Raw genomic sequence first — 25,773 nt, 5'->3', positions numbered from 1 at the left:
CATGCAATAAGCAAGAGCAAGTGACAGATATATATAATTTACCAATCTTCATAATGTTTCATATACATTACATATTCCACAGGTCACTTGTGTCAATTGTGTACTACATACTGCATGACAATTCAGAGTACAAGCTCTCTGTGGGCCACGACTAGTACCTTTTAAATATGGGTCAATGGAAGACTCAAACAAGCCATCTAATTATGTCTCAAAACTGGTAAAACTTGCTTGCTACTTATGTGAACCTTATGTTAGGATGCTACACAGTCTTTCTACTAGTATGCAGACATCCCTGTCTACATACCAGTAACATGCTATAGTCTAGTCACTTAAAGGTAGGTCATAATTCAACTTTATCAAAGTTAACAGCCCTTGAGGAGATAATTTTTTTAACTTCTTGTCTGTTTTTAGTCCAACAATATGCAATTCTTGGACAGGGTCAAAATTGTGTTATTTTTAACATCTGCTCTCCTTGTCTAGTCTGTTGAATGGAATGACCTCATCTCTCTGTGCAGCCTGGTTGCCGTCAGCTGTTTCACCGTGGCCGACTCGGAAAAGAAATCGCACTACTCACCCACTCAGTCACTCTCACACTCACTTGGTGAATGGAATACCAGAGGTAGCACTGGTATACTGTATGAAGACACACACACACACACACACACACACACACACACACATACACACACAGACACAAACAAGCTAAAAAAAGACACACACATAGGCACACAGAAACACACACACAAGCCCATTATATGAAGAAGGAACTATGACAGACTAGAATTTGATACAAAACAGAGGGGATCAACATGGAAAATGAACTGGCGCTTGATGAAACAAGAGGGAGGATTATTCTTTTGCCTTCTCTGTTCTTCTTCCCCTGTTCTCCCTTTATCTCTCTCTCTCTCTCATGGATTCAATAGGGCTTTGTGTCATTATTCACCAATGACCAGTGCAGTTTCAAGTTTTCAGAGGGAGGGAATACAGTTCAGACCGCCTGGTTTTGTCTCAGCCAGCAGCTGAAAGAAGGACCTGAAATGAAGATCATGGGATACCAAGTTTTTTCTCAAAGCTATTGGTCTGGCTTTATGCAATTAATGTACAAAATATGCGGTTGGTTTGTTTTGCTCTTAAAATAAAGAAAGATAACTTTTGAGTATTTAACAAAAAAACAACTAAAGAAATAACAACAGGTTGTACAAGATAAGTATAATGAAAGTAAGCAGCAGTACTTTAGAATGAAAGTTATGCAGCATATAATTTGTCTTCTACGTGAGGTTGTACACTACTTAGATTCACCGGGTCCATCTTCAAATGTTTTCTAAACTGCTTAGTTGCCTAGTAGGGGTGGGGGGAAATAATTGGACTTGTAGATACATACAGCAACTGAGCACTGATGCAAAAAACGACTTCAGAGGGCTCTCCACAGGTGGCTACTTTTATATACTGCGGTGAAGTCACATTCACATTGGGGGAGGTAATAATGAAGTAAGAAGATTATTGACAGAATGTTATGTGAATCAATGGGAGCCATTCTGCTCATTTAACTTGTTTAGTTTAACCAAGATTAATCAACTGAGTCCAACATGTCTTTATTCTCCCTACTGATAAAAGCTTTATACTCAACATCATGAAGAAAGTTGTTGTTATGGATATATTGAGATTCTGCTTATAAAATGTGAAACAGCAAGCTAAATGCATAACTTTTAACTATGCAACACTAGTTTTGTGATCAATTCATCGATTCATAGCAACTTCAATTGAAATCTAATTGAATTGTGAGATAACTAAAGATTCCTTGCCCTATTGCCTGGAGTATCACATTTTTCCATTCAGCAAATTCACACTCTTGGTAACAGCTTGTTTGTCAGACATTGTTTCATGTGGCCTGATGTCTGAGTACCATGTCAAGTCAGACCCAAAACATGTTTAATCATTAACGTTTAATCACATGAGTTTAAATCAAATAGAGCCATCAGACCTATTAGAGCAAACACTGTCACACTGCTTCAAGGCAGAAGCAACTCTGTGGGTGCGTGATGTGTGTGCCCCTGGTGTGTGTTTGTACCAACAGAACATGGATGCGGGCAAATGTAAGGTTCAAGGTTCATAGATAGAAAAGATGTACGAGCAAACTGTGAGAAAGATAGAGAGAGAGAGTAAAGAAGGTCAAAGAAAGGCGATACATCGAAAGAGAGGAAAGAACAGGCTGCAAAAAGTGGCAAAGGAGACAGAATAAGAGAAAAGGAGCAGGAGAGGATACAAAGCGTGGCAGACTCAAAAAAATTATGTTCTTAAATTCAGTTCCTCAGTTAATGAGTGAGTGGATTAGTGTGAAGACGGCAAGCAAACATAATTTAAACACGCTTGAGGATGTGGCCTAATCTTCTGTCACCAGAATTGCTACAGGCAAGACAACTTGAACACATTATTAAGCCTAAAAATTCAACAAGCTGCCGTCATAGATAAACAAGAAAAAGGAGTTTTTAAACATTTTGGAAAAATATTCGTAGTTGACATGACACAGTGACACACCACACTAAGCATAACAAATAAAAAGGATCTCTCTTTCTAATAAGAAATCTCCCAAGAAGGTGATATTTTGGTTTGACCCACATGACAGCACAAACTTTAGTCAGAGGCTTGGAGCCGATGTATATTGTAAACTTTCTTAAATGATTAACAAGTGTCGAAAGTGTAGCCAGGTCACTTCTTGAGAAACTCACTGTTGACAGACAAAGCCAGCCAAGGCAATGTTTTAGACCATGCTGAAAAAACATGTCCATACTCAGCACCTACTGCTAAAACAAACAAAGCTGCAAAAGACAAAAGAGAAATACAAACAAACGGATGACAAAATGTACACAGGGAAATGACAACAAAGATCGGGGAAAGGGCAGTTTCAATTACAAAAAGTGTGACAATGTGCAGTAAAATAATTTCTCAAACAACTTATAAAGAATAAAAACTTGCACATGCAGACACGCAAAGTAGAAACGAGAAGCAATGGGGAGATGCCAAAGCACACTTCAATGTACTTTGTCAGACTGAAACAACAAAGCAATGTTATCCCTTTGTGCATAGAGAAAGTCCAAATCCGAACAGACCACAACAGACCACAGTGAAACAGGTGGTTTAGGCTAATCCTCTGTCTGTGTGAGTGGCTGTGAATGTACATGTCTTTGAATGAACACATTTGAATGTGTGGAGGTGTGTGACCATCTACTGTATGTGGCTGTGAGTGCATAACTCTCTGATGATTTGCAGTTGCATGTATATCATACATACTGTACATATTTATATGTATAGTGTGTGTGTTCTACAAAAGCAAGCAGAACCAGTCTCTGCTGTGTCTGTGTCCACTGTCAGCTTCAATAGACTCTGAATAATAGAGCACAACAGAGGAGAAGAAAGGCTTTGTCTGGAAACTTAAGTCAGTCTTTCTTTCTTTTATTCAAACTTTCTCCACTTGGCATTCCAGTTATTCTATTTCACTCAACTGTAAACTAGTAAGCCGGACTTTACCTTTACTATTCTTGACAATAAAAAGAAGCATATGCATGGCTCTCATTGTGAGTTTATTTTGGTAATACGCATTAATTCTTGCATCTTAATCCTCATTTCTTTTCTAACATTAACTATGCTCTAATTGGATCAGGTCTTCAACCTGGTCCAAAAACTGGCTTAGTGTCCCAAGTTTGCAGGATTTTATCCTCTGTTCATCTTTATGAATGCATCTGGTTCTCATAAAGCAGTTAAAATAATGAACTTAAACCAATGCAGAAACACAAACAGCATGCAACAGCTGATAATTATGTGAAGCTACAGTCTTTCACTGGACCATTTCCAAAGTCGAAGGTTTTTACTACACCACAGTGATTAGCTCATGCAATGAGCATTTAGTGATGTTTATACTAGAAGATTGTTTCACAACCCCAATGTGTTTGCATGAAGCAATTATATCTATATTGCTGACACAGGTTTTTCCACCATAAATCAACAGATATATTTTAATCAAAAATGGTGTGTTTGGTTTATTAGCTCTTGCACAAGAAGCAGACTGAAAAGCACACAGATTACAACATTTTGCACAATTTATTAGGTCCAATGTTGCCTCAGTTAGCTTCACCTGAATCAACAGATGAGATGCACTTCAATGTCAACAATATCAAGGATGCAACAAGGATACAACACTGTTGAATATAACTATACACCTGCTGAGCAGGCCTCCAACAGCCTGTCAACACTGATAATGACATTGTGTGAGTTACATTCTAATTTGACAACAGTGGGGCTCATTTTTCTTGTCAGGAAGATATGAAAGAAGGCTGTGAGTAGGCCACCGTTGGTGCAATCAAAGACTTTTATAATGGCTAAACGTTAGCATCTGTGCATAATGTGTTTTCCTGTTATTTTAGTGTCTCTTAATAGCCTGACTTAATGAAATCATTGAGGTATTTTGGAAAGGGAACTTAGTTTGAAGAGCGTAAACCTACTGCTCACATATTTAACATATGACAACAATTTAACAACTACAATGGTGACGGATCACTACTGGTGTTTTAACGTACTGGGAGGCTGTTAAGACTTTGTTCTTGAACAAAAGTCAAAATCTTCTGATACAGTAAAATAGTTCTTTGATGCAACTTACACTGACAGTGTGAATTACAAATGGAGTCCTGTATTCAGCAGGTGTTCAGGACTGGAAATGTATTCAAGGACTGGAGTGAAAACATCTTATGCACTGTTGGTATAAAAACATATTGTCAAATTCATATCTTGTTTTGGGAAAATATGTTCAATCAGTAGTTAATAATACCCAGGTTTTATCTACATTGGGAACTGAGAGAACTGAAAATGGACTGGTCCTTATATGGGAGTTCTGTTTGAAAAAATGTTTGGCATGCACATTTCACATATAAATATATCAACAAAGAGGCATTTGTGAACACAAAATTGCCATCCAAAGTTCAAGTTTTGAAAAGACTAATTTCTGTTAATGTGTCCTCCAATCCTCTGATCATGCTGCTTCGGTGATAACACTGATAAAAGAGCCCGAGAGTAACTTTCATCTAAACACCTATAAACATAACTGCTCACACATCAAAGTCTGCTGAGTCTATTGATCAACCCTTGAATGTTTATGAGCTACCATCACTGGCAATATATGCAAGGCTTTACACCAATACAACCATTTACAAAGGCGACGAAAGCCTTGTTCTCCTGATTAAGAGACAAAACAACCTTTAATGTGTGCGCTGTCAACTCTCTGGTTACGTTTATGTTTGTGTGCCTTAATTATTAATATTATTATTATTATTAGTTATTATTATTATTATTATTATAAGAAGAACATAATAGTTGGTTGTCTCTATGGTGAGGTGGTAGGGAGAAGAAGGGCCGTTTCCTTAACACACACACACACACACACACACACACACACACACACACACACACCTGATTTCCATGCCGTTACCTTGGTGATGGCTATAGGAAGCAGGTTAGGGCTTGGAGACACACAGGTGGACAAGAAGATGATGGGAGATAGAAAGAATGAAGGAAAGAAGTTGTCATCTATGTATAATGTGGCCTTAGCAGCCTCTGGCTAATTATGATGAGGAAATGGTGTGTCTGTCAGTCTGTACTTTATCTGATCTAGACACAAAACCATGCAGATGCTCTTCAACATCAAAGCTACTGTAGTAAGCACACACACAGACACACACACTGGCTGGGATGTCTTTAGAAAATATTCTTTGCTCTTCTGCTTTGTGTGTGAACAATACAGTAAACTGATACCTTCACTGAGTCCAGGGACGTCTACCCCGGGCACTTCTAAAGGTCCATTACATTCCAACAGAGCAGTTTGGTTTGGTGACAAATGAGTCCTCAGTAAATTATACTGCGGTGATCAAGTTTTTTATTCCAAGATTCTTCTTTTCCAAACAGATATTATGGACTGTTGTGCAGGCTGACCTAAAAATCTATCCACTTTTTCATGCCTCTGAGCTACCAGAAATCATGGCAAACCACAAAAACCATATTGCTAGTATCTTAAAAATAAGTTAACTTGAGAAGTAATGAGAAAAACTTTCTTTCTGACTCACTCTCCTGCCTTCTAGCAACTGTTCAATGTGCTTTGCAATGGGTTCAGAAGGCCCAGTGAGAATTAGCTCAATACATCAAAACTTAAAAAAAGCAAACAAACAAATACAAAAAACATGACATCTTTACTTAATTCTAATGTTACTCTCTCTCCAAAACGTGTTGGTCATTACAGCAGATACCAGAGCTCTCTAGGGCCAAACAATTCAAAAAGTCTTTAATCACTGTGAGAAACATCAAACAACCCTATCTGTGACAACCATTAGGCAGACAAGGTGTGTGTGTGTGTGTGTGTGTGTGTGTGTGTGTGTTCCCACATGTGCGTATGCGATGTAACTGCAGTTAGAGCTATTACCATTATCTTCTTATTAATACAGATAAGAAGATAAAGATATACACATTAAAAGCTATTTGCTATGTAATGCTGTCAAAGCATTCATAAGCCTGTACAAAGCATGATAAGCAAAATGAAAGGCATACAGGCATAAGTTGGGAAAGAAAATGTGGTGCCCTTACAATACAGTTACAGTCATGTGTAGATATATACAACTGGACCTTTAATGGAAAATATGGTCTGTAATCCTGCTAATGAATTCATCATATACCCTGGTACAAATATCATATGGACAGATTATCTACCTGTGATACAGATAGAAGTGAGTCAGGCAACAGTGCATTATAACTCATTATCCATGCTTGCCTCTATGCTGAAGAGCAACAGAGCACAAAAATGATAAGGGTATTATGCGATACTGCTACCCTAAGATACAATATGTAGAAAGAGTGGGGAGAGAAATTGATGAAAGAGCAGATGAAGGATGACGCAACGCTTTTTCTGCTGAATCTAACTCCTTCATAGCAAACATTTATACTGTGTGTTAGACAGGGAAAGAGGGAGAGAGAGTATGATGACTCCCTGTACTCCCCATCTCTCTCTTGCTATATTACCCCCCCTCTCTCTCTCTCTCTCTCTCTCTCTCTCTGCGGTGTGTGAGGTGATGAATGTGTGTGTCTGTCTCAGTTCCTATTAATAGTATGGAGCAGGGCTGGAGGTGTCAAAGCAAGGGGGGGATGAGATCTCTCACTCTCTCTTTTCCTCTCATACAGAGTTGAAGCAGACTCTACCAGAGAGTCCAGATGTAGCAGAGGTGGAGTATAAGTGGGGGTGGGCAGAAAGCAGGGGAAAGGGGGGAAAGGTCGAAGACAAAGCCAGCAGCAGAGCTTCAAACAGCATACTGACGGATTTACTACCCATACGATAAAGCAAACAACCCATAGAACTTCTCGGCACAGAGGGGTGAAAAACTGGACTTGCACAGTAGGGCTACACAGACAAACACACTGACACATAGGCGCCCAGACACACATACTGTTTAACAGTGAGTTCACTGATTTAACTCTGCCAGCAATGTGCTACAACTAGGGGGGCATCAGGACTGAAAATGACACCAATTCCTAAAAAAAAGGTTTGTTGTAGAAGACCGCTGTTCATACACTCAAGCCTCGAAATCTGCGTGGCTATTCCTACCTCGTGAGTTGGTAGCCAGGTCGGCCACTTTCTGAAAGGCATCCAAGAAAGCAGCCACAGCAACTACCGTCGCCCTAGAAGAAAAGAAGACAGAGGTTACGTAAAAAAATAAATACAATGTACATAAAAAGACAAACACCTGGTGCAATAATGATGGCAGAAACAGTAAATCAGTCAAAGTTACATAAACACAGGTGGCTGATCAGCTGCAGTAATTACTTATGAGTGTTGGCAGGCAAAGACATAAACTGATCAGATGAAGAAAAAAAACATATCAGATCTTCTTTTGCATGTGTCTAAGTTAAAACTTAAATGTGCCCTGCTGTGTGAGGAATGTCTATGTGATTACTTAGAGACCGCTGGAATCTGTCTGGCTCAGCAGAGCAGCTCTTGAGCTGAGTTTGCCACACGAACAGGTCAAGGAGAGGATCGATCGGGATCTACCCTGTTCAGCTCCAAAATGGATGGCTTGTGCCAAGTTCACAACTCATATCCGCTTCTCTGTCATCTTGTACGGTTTACAAGTATTTACAAATTGCAGTATAAAATACTGCTTATACATAACAGACTGAAGAAAGGGCAAAATCCAATCCGTCATAAAAAAAGTAGTGGAAGCTTGGTGTAAGATTACTTTCTGTTTTACTCATTACAGACACCGTCTTGCTGATTGCCTGTCTGGCTGCCTGACTGACCAGTTACTTTGCTAGCTGGCAACAGGCTGCTTCATTGGCGGGCCAGCTGACTGGTTCACTGGCAAATACTGACTCACAGACTTCAGAAACAACAGACTTCTCATGATTAAGATCACAGGTATGGAGATGAAAGGCTCTTGGTGCACATGCATGCAACATAGACAAGTCTACCTATCAGTCATGAATGCTAAAAAAAAAAAAAAAGAAACACAATTGTTTGGAAATTTTCCAAAGCACGTTCAGCCACAAAAGCTTGACGTTTGTTCTAACACTGAGTACCTTCATTTGTAAACAGCTGTTATCTTCCACTGGCCAACCGGAAACCATCTTAACACAACCTGGGAATTCCATTAACAGTCCAGGCAGGTAGCTTTAACAACCGGGCAAAACAATAGCTGAATACAGGTTGTGACTCTTGAGTTTGTCTTGCAGATGGAACAAAAGTTTTTTTAATCTTTAATGTTCCAACTTTTAAAGTTTACTTCTGTGTATCCAAAGACCCTGTACGGAAATGGCAGGAGTGCTCTGGATGCATGGCATTTGATATTCTTAAAGGGGAAGTGTGTTGATTTTACATATCACAATCTATTTCCAGGTCATGGGGAGTACTACTGCATATGTGAGGTGGGGGGACAGTTGGGGACAAACACTACAAGTTTGAAAAATAAGGGCGTGGATTTAGAAAGAAGTGTTTACCAGACCCCTGAAGTCCGCTCTCTGCTTACAGCTATCAGCTCGTGACCTCATTAGCCACTACTAGCATAACACACCCAAAAGTCTGACTCGATCTGTCAGTGGTTGAGTTGCAATGTGGGTAATATAATTTCTTGTTCTGTTTTTATATGTAAAAATGTTATATCAGTGCAATGGTAAATTGGTGTAGTAGTCTTTTCATGCATGTCTTATTGGGTGAAAGTAAACTGAGCACCCTGGGGCTCTGACCCATCACCAGTGCTAACCACAGATCCACTGTGTTGTGCACTCTCGCAATGACTTACGTAAAGAAAATATTTAAAATAGACTGACGGTTTACTGTGCTTGGAGTATGTTCTTAAGGAGTTGCACAGTATTTTGAAAAAGTCTTGTATCAACTGTCTCAAGACTGTTGAAGTTGTTTAATCAAGTTATATAGTTAACCTCTCAGAGGGGCCTCCTATGAGCTTGACAGAATCAGAATACTGAAAACAACTGATGAACTGATAAACAACCCTGAACCAAAACTTAGTTACAGTTAGCATTCAGTCAACGATGGAACAGTCATTCCCTTTATCACTCAAAAACTGAATGTAACACTGGCTAATAAGTGCTGTGTTGCTGTGGAGCTGACCAGAAGATCCAAGGGTGTGTCCTGCAAATGGAAAAAGAAACATACACGCAGGCCCACACAGATTCCTTTCTATTTAAAACCCAGTGCAGGCACCAGGGCAACCTCCAACTGATATCTGCCTCCACTAATTTATACCATGTACACATTGGTCTATGGTTCACATTTCACATGTAACTGCTGAAAAGTCTTGTTCAGTCAAGTCTAATTTATTAATCCAAAACAGGTTTATGTGGGAAGTGGTTTTAACTGAAGCCTGCTTTTACTATCAGTGGCTCCAGTCCACTGAAGTACAACGTGCAGTGGTTAACAATTACTAGTAATGATCATCTGCTGCAATCTGTTCCATGCTTTTACAGGCGAAATGCCAAACTCTTAAACTGGTTTATCCATTTACTATACTTTCAACTCCTATCAGTACAACCTTGCATGGAACATCTTAAACAGTCGACATTAGAGGGAAAAAAATCACAGCTTTACATTCCACAGAGAATTGTTAAACAGGCAGCATTGAAAAAATGAAACATTTGAAATTTTCTGGCTCAATCAACAGTGAAATTAGGTAACTTCTCAAAAACAAATTAATACTAAGTTGCAAAGGCAGAATAATCAGGTTTTAATTTCAGCGCTGACAGTCAGCCAAAAAGCCTCAAGACTTCTGTGGCTATAAGAATATACAAAACATTGCTGCTACAAGCCTTCAGCTCTGCACAGCACTCCCAACAATGACCTGACTGCTACCATTGGCCTTAAAATCTGCAAACGCCCCTGTCCTGGAGTCAAGACAAACGACTTTAACATATCTATTCCGCAAGGCCTTGGCCAAGCCAATCTAAACTCCCAATAGACCCTGCTGTAGTACAGCAGAGTGCTCTTTCTGACAATGATACATTCAGCACTGCTGCCCCCATCTATTCTTAGTTCAACAGAAACTGGAATGTGACTGTAGTAAATCTGAATCATAGAAAGAGGTTGTGTTTATTAACGCCACTTGTTTCAGACACAACATACCATGAATCGTGACAGAGATAGTACTACACAGTGAGCTTTAACAGATTTTATATGTGTATGTATGTGTGTACTGTATGTATACATCTGTTGATATACCCATCCACCTACCATCTAAACATTGTGCCCAAATAAGATTTAACCATAAAGTTCATAAGCTGAACTTGAAGTTTTGAGGTGGTCTGTTTTTTCACAAAATTAACTTTCGACCAGAGGGAGAGAGGCATGTGTGTAAGCCTAGCTCTGACACAGCTGCATCAACCATGACCCACCAAACAGACCAAACACTGACAAGTTAAAAGAGGACTGTGATTAGAAATCAGCTAGCCTATATTCCACCCTGCCCTCTTTCTTCAAAGCTCTGCTCTGTATATGTGTGTATATATATACTGTGTGTGTGTGTGTGTGTGTGTGTGTGTGATGGTTGCTTAAAACTAGAATGGGCAGAAAAACCCCCCACCATATTTGGACCAAAAAAATGACAGACCAACCCCAACACTGTAATTGGTTGATTTCCTAGTTGCTTTGTGAGAGGGGAGCAGAGGGTCTAAATTACAGAGTAGTCTGCCTTAGGACGTCATTACACACACAGACATATGCCGCTACCACTGCTGCCTAGTCACTTATCCAGGCCAAGGAGGGAAGGTGGGTGTGTTTGCATTTTACTGCGTGTATGTGTGTGTGTCCTTCTATGTAGCCCAGTCCCCAAACAGATTACAGAGGTCCTTGGGTGGGGGGTTATTCTGTAGTCAAAGGGGCTAGTTTGGCCAAATTTGTAGTGGCTGGAGACAGGCTTTAAAGCAGACTGAAAAAGCCTTATTTGTAGGTCACCATGAGCAAACCCAGATAGCACACTCTTATTAGTGCTCCAGCAGCAAGGGCATCGTTACAGCCAGCCATATACCACAACCACGGCAGCTTGAAGCAGGGCGTAGGCCAAGCTTAATCGGGCAACAGCTAGTCAAAAATACCAAAACATGGTCATCTTTCTATAAGTGACACTCAAATCCTCCTGTAAAGGAGATATTGATCTTTTCTGGGAGGATCAATTGACTAATCCTGATAGAACAGGAAAGTGGTGTAATGGTGTAAAATGAATAGTATGGGACAATGATAATACATTATAACATATTAATATGTTGGACAAAAGGCTAGCATTTCATAAGCATCTCCATCATCAAGCTGCCACTAACCTACTATGACTGGATAAAAAGATCTCACTGACATACTGTAGGTTCAACTCACCTTTTCACCAGTACAATAACTTGTTGATTTGTTCTTTTATCATTGCCCCGGTGTCCAGACACACAGACATCCTACTGTCAAACAACCATCAGCAACCATCATTAGCAACAAGGCCACAAATACTCCCCTGAGCTTTAGCATGGCAGGGTCACATATTTAACCCTGAATGATGGAGACACTTGAATAACATATCACCATTAATCAGCCTTAATACTGAGAAAATTGATGAATGGGACACTGAGTGGCCCCTGGAAAGTATTGTTAAGTCCCTGAGCCTTTATACAACTGTCAGTATTAGTCTGTCTCAGGACACGTGGACACTTAAATGGCTAGAGAACTACCATGCATAGTTAATCAAAGAATAATTTAGACCCCAGGACATCCGCATTTACAGTACTTGCTGGACAATGAGCTTTTATTTCAGCTGTCATAAGTTGTTTGTCTCCCAACACGTGGCCACTTAAAACCAACTAGGAGAGGTGGCCGGGATTGGCATCTATTGTTAGCAGAAGACTTGGAATAATTTTGGCAGGAGGTGTGTAAATTTACAGCATTAGAAATACAAATTAAATCAGGCTTAAAGAAGACTAAATGGGCGAGAAGGACACATATGACCTCCGGACAGTATTGTTAAGAGATTAGGCTTTTATGTAAACCGTCATTGCTTGTTAGTCAAAGGACACGTGGCCACTTAAAACTTCTTTGGAAGGGAATTGACACTGACATGCAATGTAAAAGCCCAGATAATGTACAAAATCAGTTCATAGAATAAGATTTTTTGGTGTATAAGAGATGGTATGCAACAATCATGGTGGTATTTCCCTGACCAGGTAAAGTTGTAGTTTGTAGTCGTGTTATGTTTTTAAACAGACACAACCTGTGTGTTTCTATAGTCAAGTTTCGATCCAAATTTAGCGAGAATTATCACAGAATTTCCAGAAAATCCGAACAAGAAAATGCGGATTAATGCATGTTTCCACCCACTACTGTTAAACGACTATTAGGAGTTGGATGCATCTGGATAAACAGTTCCCCTCTTTTTAATTTTATCAATTGTTATAGTTTCTGTTTCCTTTAACAATAAAACACACAGAAAAATACAAATGTGTGGTATGTGCACACAAACACGCTCTCACCTGAGCTGTGACTGCAGTTTCCCGGCCTTGGTGATAAAGTCCTCCCAAATGGGGTAGCTGCTCTGTGGGGGAAAGAAAAAAGAGACACAAACATAAATGACACAATCATCAGAACCAATTTCACTATTCCCACAGTTACATAACAGTTCAACCAACATGAGGCCACACTGATGCCTCACCTCACCTTCAGGGCGAAACAAAACTAACTAAAGCTTAGACGTTCCCATACATGTAACCTAGTTATGTCACCCCAGAAATTATGCTTTTCCATCTTGTTGCCAGTAGACCTGAGGGAATTTGGGAATTTAAAGTATAGGATGAAAATGAGTTTAGCAGGGTTGTGTGCGACTGAAAAGCATGAGGTTTGGTCTGAAGACAGAATAAGTTGTAATAACAAATTAGTTGCAAATTTCCACACAGCTTTCATTTTACTTCTATTTTGTTTAACATTTTTTAATTCTACGTTATCTGTTAATGGGAGAATAGACATTCTGTAATGTCCTGCATGTGTTATTTTGCAAAATGGGTCACAGGCCGCTTTTGGAAAGATCCCCACACAACAAGAGCACTAATACTACGGTATAATGAGCCTGGTTCCCGATGGGACTCTAAATTTACGTAATTTAGGTCCTGAGCTGAAAATAGTTGAAGAGCCTTTTATCGAAACTATCACAGAGAACAAGTGGTCTAATGCATCGAAAAGAGGAGGCTAACATGGTGGTAAGACAGCACAAGATAAGAGTGGTGAATATAGCACCAGCACATGTTTGTCACTGATGTGCTACTACTGTCAGGGGCCAGAGGAATGTCATGTTATGCTGTCAAACATTACACCCAACCACCAACTCAACTCTCCCTACCTACAGTACCTCTTTCTTTCCCTCTCCCATTCTTCTGTCTCCCTCATCTCTCTTACATCACTTTTGTTCCTTTCGATCTCTGCCCTCTCTTTGCATGCCTCTGCTCACTCACTCGACCTTTCTCTCTCTGAAGAGGCCACCACCACTATCAGCTCTGCCTGCTTCCGCACAGACATCAAACACTCCAGCACCATGGCAAATGGGCTTCCTCTGCATTTGTCCTATCAGTTCTTGCCTCCTCTTGTTGACAGCTTAGGCTTACATAGAAAATCAAAGTGAGCTGTCTCTTTATTTTCTTTGGGTACACAACCCCATCTGTGGCCCTATAAAAGAAGAGGCATCACTGGAAATTTGAATATCTTATGTAAAGACAAAACTAATACACTTAGGATTTGCATGTTTTCACTGGTGTTGTCTGGCAGCACCTGACAGTTAAGAGACAGGGGAGCCATGAACTACCAAGTCATGGGAAGTGCTGAGAAGTGCTGAATATCTGAGCAGTATTCATAACAAACTTTCTGACTCCAGCAGACCAGAAGGCTGGCCATTTGACCTACACATGTCAAAGCCTTCAGACACTGCGGGTACTCTTCTACCCTGACAGCTACATTCCCGGCATTCCTTCAGGCAAGTACAACAGCTGGGGAATCTGCTAATTGTCTCATCGGCCAAGATGTAAAAAAGAAAAAAAAGAAAAAACATCATCAAAGTAAGATGCCCTAGTTTTGAGATTGATGATTGCCCTATTTAGCCTTTATCAAATGGTGGCTGCTGCTCCACTTCAAACTGGAACAAACGAACGTAAAAGAAAATTGCGTCTGTTTTTCCAATAGAATAGAATGGAGCAGAAAACCCCCACAAAACCAAAACTAACATAGGTTAATATATAGTAAGACCAGAAACACTATATTACCTATCATAATTATCATTTGAAAATAACATTTCAAATATATTCTGCTCTAAAGATTTATAAATATACAACAAGAAAGTCTGTGTTGCGTTCAGGCGTCTGACACTAAATTGGCTAACGTTAAATGACCGCTGGTTAACCTAACCTAACTGTTTATCTGTTGAAGGAAACCCAAATGTACAACTAACAGTTACGGAGTGTTGTTTGGGAAGTTAACTGGCTAGGTAATTCGTTTTTGGACGTCGCTTAACGGCTCTCGGATAATATCATTTGTGTTGCAAAGTGCATTTGGCTTACTTTCATGTCTCCGATAACAGTTTGGAAGAGTCCTCCAAGCGCGCTGCATTCCTTCTCGATAACAGCCTCCATTTTCAGGACCAACTCCTGTGGTCAGTCCCGACTCGGTGAGCCGCTTTCAGTTCGCCACCTCCGCTCTCCAGGAAAACCAAAAACTCCCCCAAAAAATATGAATACAACGAACAAACACGTGTATAATAATTTCTGTAGGTCTGAAATCGACGAACAACTACTTTACTACTACAACAGTCAAACACGTAAAGAAACAGCTGGATTCTGCTCTGGTGCACCGTTCACTTCAAATCAAAAGAAGCTGTTGGGACGAAAGAGAAATTTAAATCCCCCTCTCCCCTCCACGCCGCCCCGCTCATACCCATGGCTGGACCGTGAAGATAATCTTTTGCTAGTCGAAACTCGAAATAATCCACGATGTTCGGCTGGTAACGTTATTCCGTATCTTGACAGGTAAATACCGACACTCACGGGTGCTTCTCAACAGAGTGAGCAGGAGAAAAAAAGACGAGACAAGAAACAAGCGTCAAGCATGCCTGAATAAGAAAAAATACATTTCCGGTTTATTGTTCTCCACCAAAATAAAATACCTGACTAATTAAGGTTTTAAAGTCGTCCTGAAGAGATCAGTCTCTGTAACCAGTGGTGGAATTAAGTGTTGCGTTAAGTGATGTACTTAAGTACAAGACTTAGGTACTTTTACTTTACTTGACTATTTCCGTTTTATGCAACTTTCTACTCCTACTCCATTTCAGAGGGAGATATTGTGCTTTTAACTCCATTACATGTATTTAATAATATTAGTTACTGGTTAATTTGCAGATTCACATTATAATATAATCAAATGATAAATGATGATGTGTTATTATAGATTAAGCTTCTTAGCAGTATATACAGTAAAGCAGGTATAAAATTAGCTCCACCTTTACAGCTGCAACGTTAAAGTGATGAACACATTAATGCATCAATGATTATAATCCAATATTATAATAAGTGAGTACTTTTACTTCTTGTACTTTATGTACATTTTACCATACTATACTATAATACTTTTGTACTTCTACTCAAGTACAAATTTGAACGTATGCCTTTTACTTGTAACAGAGTATTTCTACACTGTTGAATTGGTACTTTTACTTAAATAGAAGATCTGAATACTTCCTCCACCACTGCCTCTAATTGAATTAATTATATCTTTGTTCTTAGAAATTAACATTTGGCTGAAGTTAGCATAAATATATGTCATCATAGCAAGATACCAGGGGGTAAAGGGGTAAGCCTTACTCCAATATTCAAACAAAACATTGCAATGATAACTCAATACACAAATAACAGTGTGTACATCAGTTAAGTGACACACGAATCAAACAGTAAAAGGAGGCTCATAGCTCGACTCAAAACTTGATGGTAAAAAAAGATATATTTAATTTGGCATAGAACGCGTTTTTTATTGTGAAGGAAGACCTGCGACACTTCCGGTATTATTCTGTCGTACTTGACTCCGTGATGATGGGAGATGCAGAGGTGAGCGGTGAGCGAACGAGCGTAGGGGAAGTAACGCGCGGGCATGAGTTTCTTGATGTTTTTCATTTGGCAGCGTTTTACCGAACAAAAACAGCGCTGAAACGCCGGCAGAATACATGGACTAGTTTAAATTAGCATAATTTAGTTTTGTATGCATAAAACAAAGTATTTTCTTCACTATGAGTTTTGTCTTACTTTGAAAGTGTTGAGGGTGCTTGATATAAGCACAATATTATAAAGCGCCACCAACATTGTTTTTGATGATGCCTACGTTTTGCTGTTTATGTATAACCATAGGATAAATATGGATGAAGTTCACAGTTGTGGATAACGGGAGACATCTAGCGGCTGAAACAAGAATGACAACATAAAATCACTGCAGGGAGATATGATGTTACATGAACGTTAATTTCATCCAATTACGAGAGGAAATAATGAATCCACTATGGTAACCGTTTCTATAAAGACCCCATCTATAGTGCAAAAGGGCATTTGTAAATTTCAATGTTTAACTGTTATTAGCACTGACCTTTCTGTCAAAAGTTGCCATATTAGCCTTGCAGACTATGTATAATTATGTGCTAAAACTATATTACAATACACCATGAAATATTAAGCTTTGATAGTTTGTGTTAACTAAAATTAAATGTGCACAGAATGACCAGAAAATCCAGCCCACACCCCTTGTTCATTTGTGTTGCTACATATACATTGCTGCATACAGGTCGTAAGCAACAGACACGATTATAGTCAAGTTCATCAAAAGTTTATTTTGGGGTATTACATAACTAATATTCAAAGGAATACTCTTCAGCTTTCTCAAAACAATGCTGCATTGATTTGATAAAATATGTGCATACAAAGTATTACTGGTTGGGGGGTAAAGTGAATGACAATCTATGACTATGCCAAGTACCCGAAAATGTGCCAATATGCTGATGTCACACAAGTGCAAGAGGCAAGGCTTAGGGGTTGCCTAAACCAGTGAGGTTTGAGCAACAAGACACACACGGGGTTAATAAGATTTATCAAGAAATCCAAAAGGATTTCTGTTAGCCAAGTCTACATATCTCTTCAGTGTAATTTTGGTAATAGTGCCATTGGTTGGCAGACAGGAGGTAAGAAAATAGTTTATTATATTTAGGAGTAACAGTTTCTGTTCTGGTCATAAAATATAGGACCACCTTTTCACCCTCTCACAGATGATCAGTTGTTCACTTGGTCAAGTCTTTGAATTGTGCAACCTGAGGAATTTAGTGGGAAGTGATCCTGCCTGGGACACTGTTGTAAACCAGTATATCCCCGTACACAAAGCCCCTGTGAGTAGGACTTGACATTTTCTGACTTTGGCGACTCCTAGCGGTAGTATCAAAAAAGACAACAGTGACAGACAACAATGCACCCTGTAATGATGCAATGACGGGGGCTTTTTTTTCTCTTCAAAACCTTTATTTTTGCAGTTCTAAAATGCATTTAAAATGTCAAAAAAAAAAAAATAGCAGGTGTCAAAAACAGAAATACTTTTTTCGATTTTAAATTAATAGCATTCCAATAGTGTACAGTAAATACAACTAATAAATCATATAGCAAGTAAGGTAGTTAGGCCTATTGATTTGGGCAATTTTATGATGCAATATGACATAGTTACAATAAGAATCAAACACTAAAAACACACTACTATACATACTTAAAATGATCCATTAGTAGATAAAGATCACTGTTTGTAAAATGGTAGCTGACTAATTTTATTGATGGTCAGATTAAATGATTAGTTTGTGGTAGAACTACAGAATGACGGATTTATTGAACCCAGACCTTGGTGTGTGTGTGTGTGTGTGTATATATATATATATATATATATATAAAGAGAGAGAGAGAGAGAGATCAGTAAGTCACTGGGTTTAGCCAAACAGTAACAGATATTATTAGGTGACAGATGTTGACTGAGAATGTACAGTAGCTACAATATTGTGAAAAACAGTTAATGCTGGATATACTGGGAAACTTTGAGTGCTCGCAACAAAAAATGTAAAACATTTTAATTCAAATATCAGATCGACTCATATTTTAAATAGTGGTCACATAAAAATGTTCAATCTAGAGTGAGTTTACAGCTTTTTAGCACCAAGGTAACTGGAGAACAATCACGCTGCTTTTTAAGGTCTTTCAAAGAAATTGCACCATCATGTTCGTGTTCTGCTGTGCACAAACTATAGCAGCATTCATGCTGGCACGTTTTTGTGGTCTTGAAAATGGGAAATATTCCCTCCAATGAGGATGTGACTCAGGAAATGGGGCAATATTTGTATGATTGACATAGGGTGACAAAATAACTGTCACAAGCACCACTTGCAAAATGACCCTGTATAGCCTCAAAACTTATCATACGCAAGGTCCCCTCACAACTTTCGCTGACTTCCCACATAGATTTTTGCTGGAGAGGTTAAGGAAAGCGGCAAACCAGTGAAATAATTGGCAAAACAGCAAAGGAATCGGATTCATATGGTGCTAACTGGACAACAACTTAAACTGCTAGTCTTTAACCCTGTTCTCAACAGCCCAGACTGAACCTACCTGAAACCAGTCCTTCAAACATCTCAAGAGAAGAATCCCTGTAGGAATATTATTGTCCAGAAATGTTAACAGATGTTTTAAATGAAGCAGAAATGTTGTCATCTATATTTAGATGAGTGAGTTGATGTGAGTTTCTCCATCAGGAAATAACTAAACTTTGACTGAAGTGAGCAGTGCTCTCTATGGAGCTCTGGGTGGTGCGGCTGGTATTTTAATACAGGATAAAGTTATGAAGCAGTTTTAAAACTAGTTTGTACTGGTTTCCCCAGTTACATCCTCCACCTCTTGAAGCCCATCACCATACTGCAGCCGTAGCAGAGTGTCACCACAAATGCAAATATCTGGGACAAAAAAAGACAAAAAGACTGTTAGTCAGAACAACCTTCATAACTAAATTTACTCACACGTGCTATATGCCACTAATTTGATTCACTAACTATTTTAATTGCAATTATTAACCTATAAATTAGTTTTTTTTGATCAATTACTCTTTGAGTATAAAAACATCAAAAATATTGACAGAATCTGTATTACAAGTTGCAACAGGATTCTCAAGACGTCTTTCTTATTCTAATAGCTAAAGAAACACACATAATACAAAGAAAAGCAAGCAGAGTGAAGCATTCTTCTAACTCTAACTAGTAAATGTTTGGTGCTTTTGCATGATAAAGCGGTTAAAATATTTTTTTGTTATCAAAAGTATAAACTCTTCTGTAATGAAATTCTATTCCTTGACATACAGCAGAATATGAAAACTCAGCACAGAAAATCTGCCTTCTACGTGAGTTTCACATTCAAGTTACACATTTTGGATCAGCACAGGAGTTTTGTTTTTTCATTTCGTCAACATAAAATGAGATCTAACCTTGTATAACAGTAACCCACAATACTAAAGAGGCTGGCAGTTTCTTTTTGTCTGTTTTATGGCCTGACAGTTCTGATAGCAGGACACCACAGGCATACATTATCTTTATTTATGGCAACGTGGTGTGCATGCAAAAAATTTCAGCCCAAAACTGACATTCAGTGAGCAGGGAGGTTACTTTGTACATGCAAATGTGTCAGCTGAGGTGTTTCTCTGACAGGACTTTTTGAGAGTGTGAAAGAGTAACAAGGCTGATGTCACATTTAGTTTTACTTTAATGATTATAATGAATTAACCTTTCATAATACCTACTTCTTTCAATAGTGTGAATTCTATTGCAACATTCTTTTAAAGGCACCTTCAGCAACTCCCCCACCTCAGTTAACAAAGGAGTTTGACATTGGGCTCTATTCCTTCAGATAGTATTGTGAGCGCATTATGATAATATGAATTAAAATGCACACATTATGCATGCATTGTACACGTTATTACAGACTTCATTTGAAAACATCTATATCACTCACCGTGGCTGCCACATTAATACTGTATTGCCTGTCATTCAGCACTGTGAATATATTGCCCCGAGGGTAGGTTATACACAGGACAGTTTCAGTGCTGTTAGGCAGTGGCTTGATGTAGGCTCCTCCGTTAGCTGCTGTCGTCGCTGCCTCCAACACGAAGGCAGCAAAGTAGAAAAGCAAAGCCATGAAATGGTAAAACACATCCTGAGGGGAAAGAAATTTAAAAAATGAGAGAAAATGGGTTAGACATAATAAGAAAAAGTTCAAGAGTTTCAAGTTTCTAGTGTAAACAACTACAGACATAAGCAATGTAAAAATGTATTTTTGTAAATTTGTTGAACAGCTATAACATTCCACTACAAAAGACAATGTGTGTAAAATCTTGTCCTCCCTGCAGTAGTTGGGAATAAAGAATGATCAACATGTGAGTTTTATCCCATTGGATAATTATCAGACAATAGCTGCACATTGGCATTCACATAACAAATCAGGTTGTCTGTCAGAGACCTTTTACATTTATTGTAAAGCAGAACATGGTAGACACAACAAACATGGCAACAAGAGAGTATAAAAAATATGAGAAAGTGAAAAGATTTCTTTCTAATTTGGAAACCATCATGTTAAGAAATAAAATAGAAGGGAAGACAGAGAGAGGGATTAAAGACACAGAGGGAGGGAGACAGAAAAGAGAGAGAGGGTGTGTCAGAGAGTGAAGAAGGTTAATGAGAGTTTGTGTTGTTGGCTCTGTGGGCCTGGTGCGACCACAGGCAGGCCTTTGTTGCGTTTTGGTGTGAGCTCATCATCCATGTCACTCATTGTTCGGCCGAAAACAAACAAGCCCACACGCCCGGCTACTCCTGGGAGCAAGACCTAGAGCCTGAGGCAAGGCTGGCTCTGTCTGAGAGCCCAGACTTCACACAGAGTCCACTACAATGACTTAACACAAGAACATGGCACAGGCTATATAATGTACAGTAGTTACCACAAGAGCTATTTCACATTAGGGCTGCAACTAACATTATTATCGATTAATCTAGAGACTGTTTGCTCAATCAATCGATTAACTAGTTGTTAAAAACACCAGAGAATAGTGAAAAACAGCCATCAGAATTTCTAAAAAGCCCAAGGTGAGAGTCCAAATCCCATAGAGAATACATTTCCTGCAATGTTAGACGAGGGAAAGCAACAAATCACACATTGGGGAACCTGGAACCATCCGAAGCTTGACGTTTTTGCTTGAGAAATGCATTTTTTGCATTTACAATTAGTTCATCAGCTCTATTGATTATTACTTAGTGCTGTATTATGTATGTTTCCACATTAAACCCTGACCTAACTAGCTTTAACTAACTAAAAAGAGCCATAGTTGTATGGGGTTTTGTGGACTACTTTGACTGTTTGCAGCTATTCGGATGAATCTCTTCAGTTCTGAATCACTACCAGCTTTCACAAAGTAAAAAATGACAGCCTAATATTAGCATTTTGGTGCAACTTCTAAAAACCTACAGCCAGCATCTAATTCAAGTTACCATTCCTGTCTAAATCACAAACCTCCTGAGCCGTTGCTGTCTTTCAAGCCACCATTAATTCAACTAAATACATCTGTCATAGCAACAACTTGGCTGAACATGATGAGGAAGTGTAACTGCTTATCTTTGAATAAGTGGCATAAAGCCTTATTATTATTATCCCTCCAGTTACTGTTATAATGGTTGTCTGGCAACAACTATAGGCCTGTCTGTATGAGTCTTTTTCAGTGACATAAAATGCTCTTTTTATAGAAGATTCTTGTTAGGCTAAAGAAGATTTAGTTGCAACAACGCACACACACACACACACACACACAGACACACACACACACACACACTGTACTGATGTGTGATGTGAAAGAACTATTTCCTCCTAAGATTTCACATGTGATATTGTGAATAATATAACGACACAATATAGCCCAAATGCGCATGTCGCCACTTGGATAAATGCCATGTGTCAGTGGTGAGTGAAATCACGAGTGAGTCTCTTTTTGTTCCTCATAGTTCCTCTTACATAATAGCCAAAATGACAATTAGACTTTGTACAATAGATAGGGTCAAACAACCAAAACCAGCCATCATACTGTATATTAGACTACTTTATTAAAGTAATGGGCTTTGGTACAAACAAGCTAGCTGACTTTCAAACTTGTCAGAGCAGTCATTGTTTGATATGTTGACAGTTCAAGTTGAACTGAAATAGTGACGCTGCCATAATCCTGAACCTGCAGTTTTCCAACTGAACCAGATCTCTGACTTTCAAGCACCAAAGAACAGCTTCTGCCCTGACAACATTATCAAACAGTGACGGCCATCTTAAAGGTTCCCTGTGGAGTTTTAGACCTCTTGTACCTATGGAGCTGTTTTTCTGGGTCCCTGTTTTGACTTGATGCACAGTCCTACCAATGGTGTCACACTATTCTACTGATCAACAGGTGACAATAACGCGCCTAGATATGCTGCAATGCACCAACAAAGGCAGCGAAGATGAAGAAGTCCGCAAGTTAGTAAACATGGATGTAAACAATACTGGATTTAAAATAATTTAAAAAATCAGCTTTGCAGGAAGAAAAGGCACTTGACACATTTGTTAGACCTCAAGGATACAGTACACACAATGCGTTTTGGTGAGTAGCACTGAATGTAAATATAACGTTTGTTTGTTTACAAGACAACTCCACAGGGCTCCATTAAAATTTGGTGATTTTTTTTAACTTACTGTTTTAAATCAGTCAGTTGTTTCATGGTGCTTTATATCATGGGAGATTGCTGCTTTTCATAAGTTTTAAAACAAAATGCAGTCTTACTCGTCTTTCAACCAAAAAACAGAGGGAGACACTTTTAAGCTGTAATTGTGCAATGTGAGTGTGGTATACTTTGGTATTTTCCAAAGTAAGGAGAGTTTATTAATGGCAAATGTCAACAAATCAATCCGTCAAACACAATTGGCCATGTCCACCCTAGACCCCGATGCTAAATACACCCCAACAGTTGTGTATAGATAGATAAATGAAGGAATGGACGAAAAGACAGATGGACAGATATGTAGGCTCACTAACTGACTGACTGATCAGCTCATTCATATACAGCTTACCAAGAAATTCCAGTCAGTGTTGATGCGGTCAACCAGGCCGGTGATGAGGAGCGTGAGGTAGGCGGAGGAGAGGAAGAAGCTGGTGACGGAGACAAACATCACCCAGCCCTGCAGCAGAGGCACGGGCACATTGGAGGAAGCCACCAGGATCCATACTAGACCACCAAATAACTGGGGATGTAAACGAAACCTCATGTTGGTGACAGATGCAGTTCATTTCATTCTGGACACATTTGTATGGACACACAAGGAAGACATCAGGTATAACAATTGTACGTATATATACTGGTAAGGTGTATTGTGGTTGCACACATCCAACTTTTCTATACCTAAATTCAGGGTATCCGCCAGTACCGATTCCTGATCCAATACCAGCGCTCTCTGTGCCAAATTTAAAATCTGTGTACCTCACTGAGTGGAACTCATTGGAAAATTGTTTATGTAAGGTGACCATGAATCAGCCAACCAGCTGTAACTAAAGACATGTGACTAATAGCATAAACACTGAATTTTATGACAATGAAATTGTATTAAATGCGGATCAGTCACATCTGATTGGTGCATCCTTAATTGTGAAGTATATTTTTGCATGATCTTAAAATGTTGCTCATTATAACACTCTGCTTTTCACAGCAAATGTGTCTCCTGCTAAAAGCAATCTGTTGTGTTTATCTCCAGAGCTTCCTTGTGTATAGAAACTTTTCAAGCTGGCAACCAGGATGCACATTTTGTTATTGGATGAAATACACTGTTGACAGACTGGTGACAGAATGCAAGTCATAGTAACACATGTTAACTTATTTTGGAGGAGGGGGGCAAACATGTAGGTAACACAAATGATTAAAATACTCGAGAAGATGGTGGTATAGAACTTCCCTTTCATGGGAGCAACTATTTATGGGCTATGCTGTAGTTAATGACAGGTATAACATAACATAATTGTTTCAATTTGAAGGCTTAGCCTACCTATACAGGCCTTCAACTGCAAACAGGCCTATAAACAGTCAAATAACAGCATGTAGAGGCACTGGGAGAGAGTGAAGCTCGCATCTGTTAAAGTCATCATTGATATCATGGAAGGAGGTGGTATGGAGATGAGATGGTATATTACGGGCCTCCACTGGTCTAGAAGAAACAGGTGTTTTGATCCTCGCGGCCAGTCCTGGCGACATGGCTTGAGGCGACATTTGCCTTTGCTTTGGCTGTCAAACACAAGCAATATGCCCAGCCTCAGGCAATCACAGTGACGACCAGTGTATTGGCAGCGTTTAACAACAACGAGGGGAGACCGTGGTACTGGCCTACAGCTGAAAGTCTAACTTGACTACCAGTCCATCAATTATTAATAAAGAAATATTAACTGCAGGTTCAGCAGAGCACTTCTACAACCACAGAGGTTACTGACACATTTAAGAATATACCACAGCATCATGAATAAGCTTCTAAAAAACGACACTTACTATCTCTAAACAGACAAGGGCTCCAGTGTAAGTCCTCAACACTTCCAGTCCCAAAGGTAGAGAAATGGTTGGCGCTGGGAACGAGGTGGCAGCGGGGTTAGCGGCTGGTTCGGACATCTCTATATCTCCCTCTCTCTTCTCTCTATCTCCCCCTCTCCTCTGGCTCTCACCCCCGTCTCCCACTGAAAGAGCCTCCGTTAAACAAAGGACGGGAGCAGCGGGTGGAATTCCTCCGGAGTCATGTGTCCCCCCCCGAACAGGTCGGACAGGTGCAGGGGCCACTCCCTGGAAACCTATGCTGCATTCAAGGACCTTAGGGAAGCTCCTATATCCTGATATCCATTTTGTGATCCTCAGGAGTCAGAGGAGTGAGAAATAATGACAACTTGGACTCCAAAACTGAAGGTTGTTGTTTTATTCTGAGAGAAATATGATGACTATAGATAAACCCACACAGATAAATAGAGAACATAGATGTTCTCAGGGTCATAATCCATATACCCATCCAACATATTGTTTAGTCTTTAAAACAGTTACAGAGATGAAGCTTATGTTTTGAGTCATTTAACTAAGTGTTTGATTTAAT

At 39.3% G+C, this 25,773-nt stretch overlaps 2 protein-coding genes across 2 annotated transcripts in view; both read right to left on the bottom strand.

The window, feature by feature from the left end:
• LOC139289770 (protein MTSS 1-like) overlaps nucleotides 1-15,177 on the bottom strand; it is a 48,264-nt gene extending 33,087 nt beyond the window's left edge. The window contains exons 1-3 of the mRNA XM_070911400.1: nucleotides 15,106-15,177; nucleotides 13,039-13,100; nucleotides 7,634-7,707 (exon numbers count right to left, since the gene is read on the bottom strand). Coding sequence (XP_070767501.1) covers nucleotides 7,634-7,707; nucleotides 13,039-13,100; nucleotides 15,106-15,177 — 208 coding nt within the window. The remainder of the gene's footprint in view (nucleotides 1-7,633; nucleotides 7,708-13,038; nucleotides 13,101-15,105) is intronic.
• Nucleotides 15,178-18,145: 2,968 nt separating this feature from the next.
• On the bottom strand, nucleotides 18,146-25,393 carry mal2 (mal, T cell differentiation protein 2). Its single transcript, XM_070912262.1, has 4 exons — nucleotides 25,188-25,393; nucleotides 23,728-23,898; nucleotides 20,605-20,805; nucleotides 18,146-19,556 (listed from the first exon to the last, which is right to left on the bottom strand). Exons 1-4 carry the CDS (start codon nucleotides 25,302-25,304, stop codon nucleotides 19,485-19,487), a joined length of 561 nt encoding a protein of 186 aa, XP_070768363.1. The 5' UTR covers nucleotides 25,305-25,393; the 3' UTR covers nucleotides 18,146-19,484.
• Nucleotides 25,394-25,773: the final 380 nt, after the last annotated feature.

Source organism: Enoplosus armatus, chromosome 9 (genome assembly GCF_043641665.1).
Source record: "Enoplosus armatus isolate fEnoArm2 chromosome 9, fEnoArm2.hap1, whole genome shotgun sequence".
In the NCBI taxonomy this organism is placed as follows: Eukaryota; Metazoa; Chordata; class Actinopteri; order Centrarchiformes; family Enoplosidae; genus Enoplosus; species Enoplosus armatus.
Note: the sequence above shows the minus strand (reverse complement) of the source record. Positions and strands in the feature narration are given on the sequence as shown.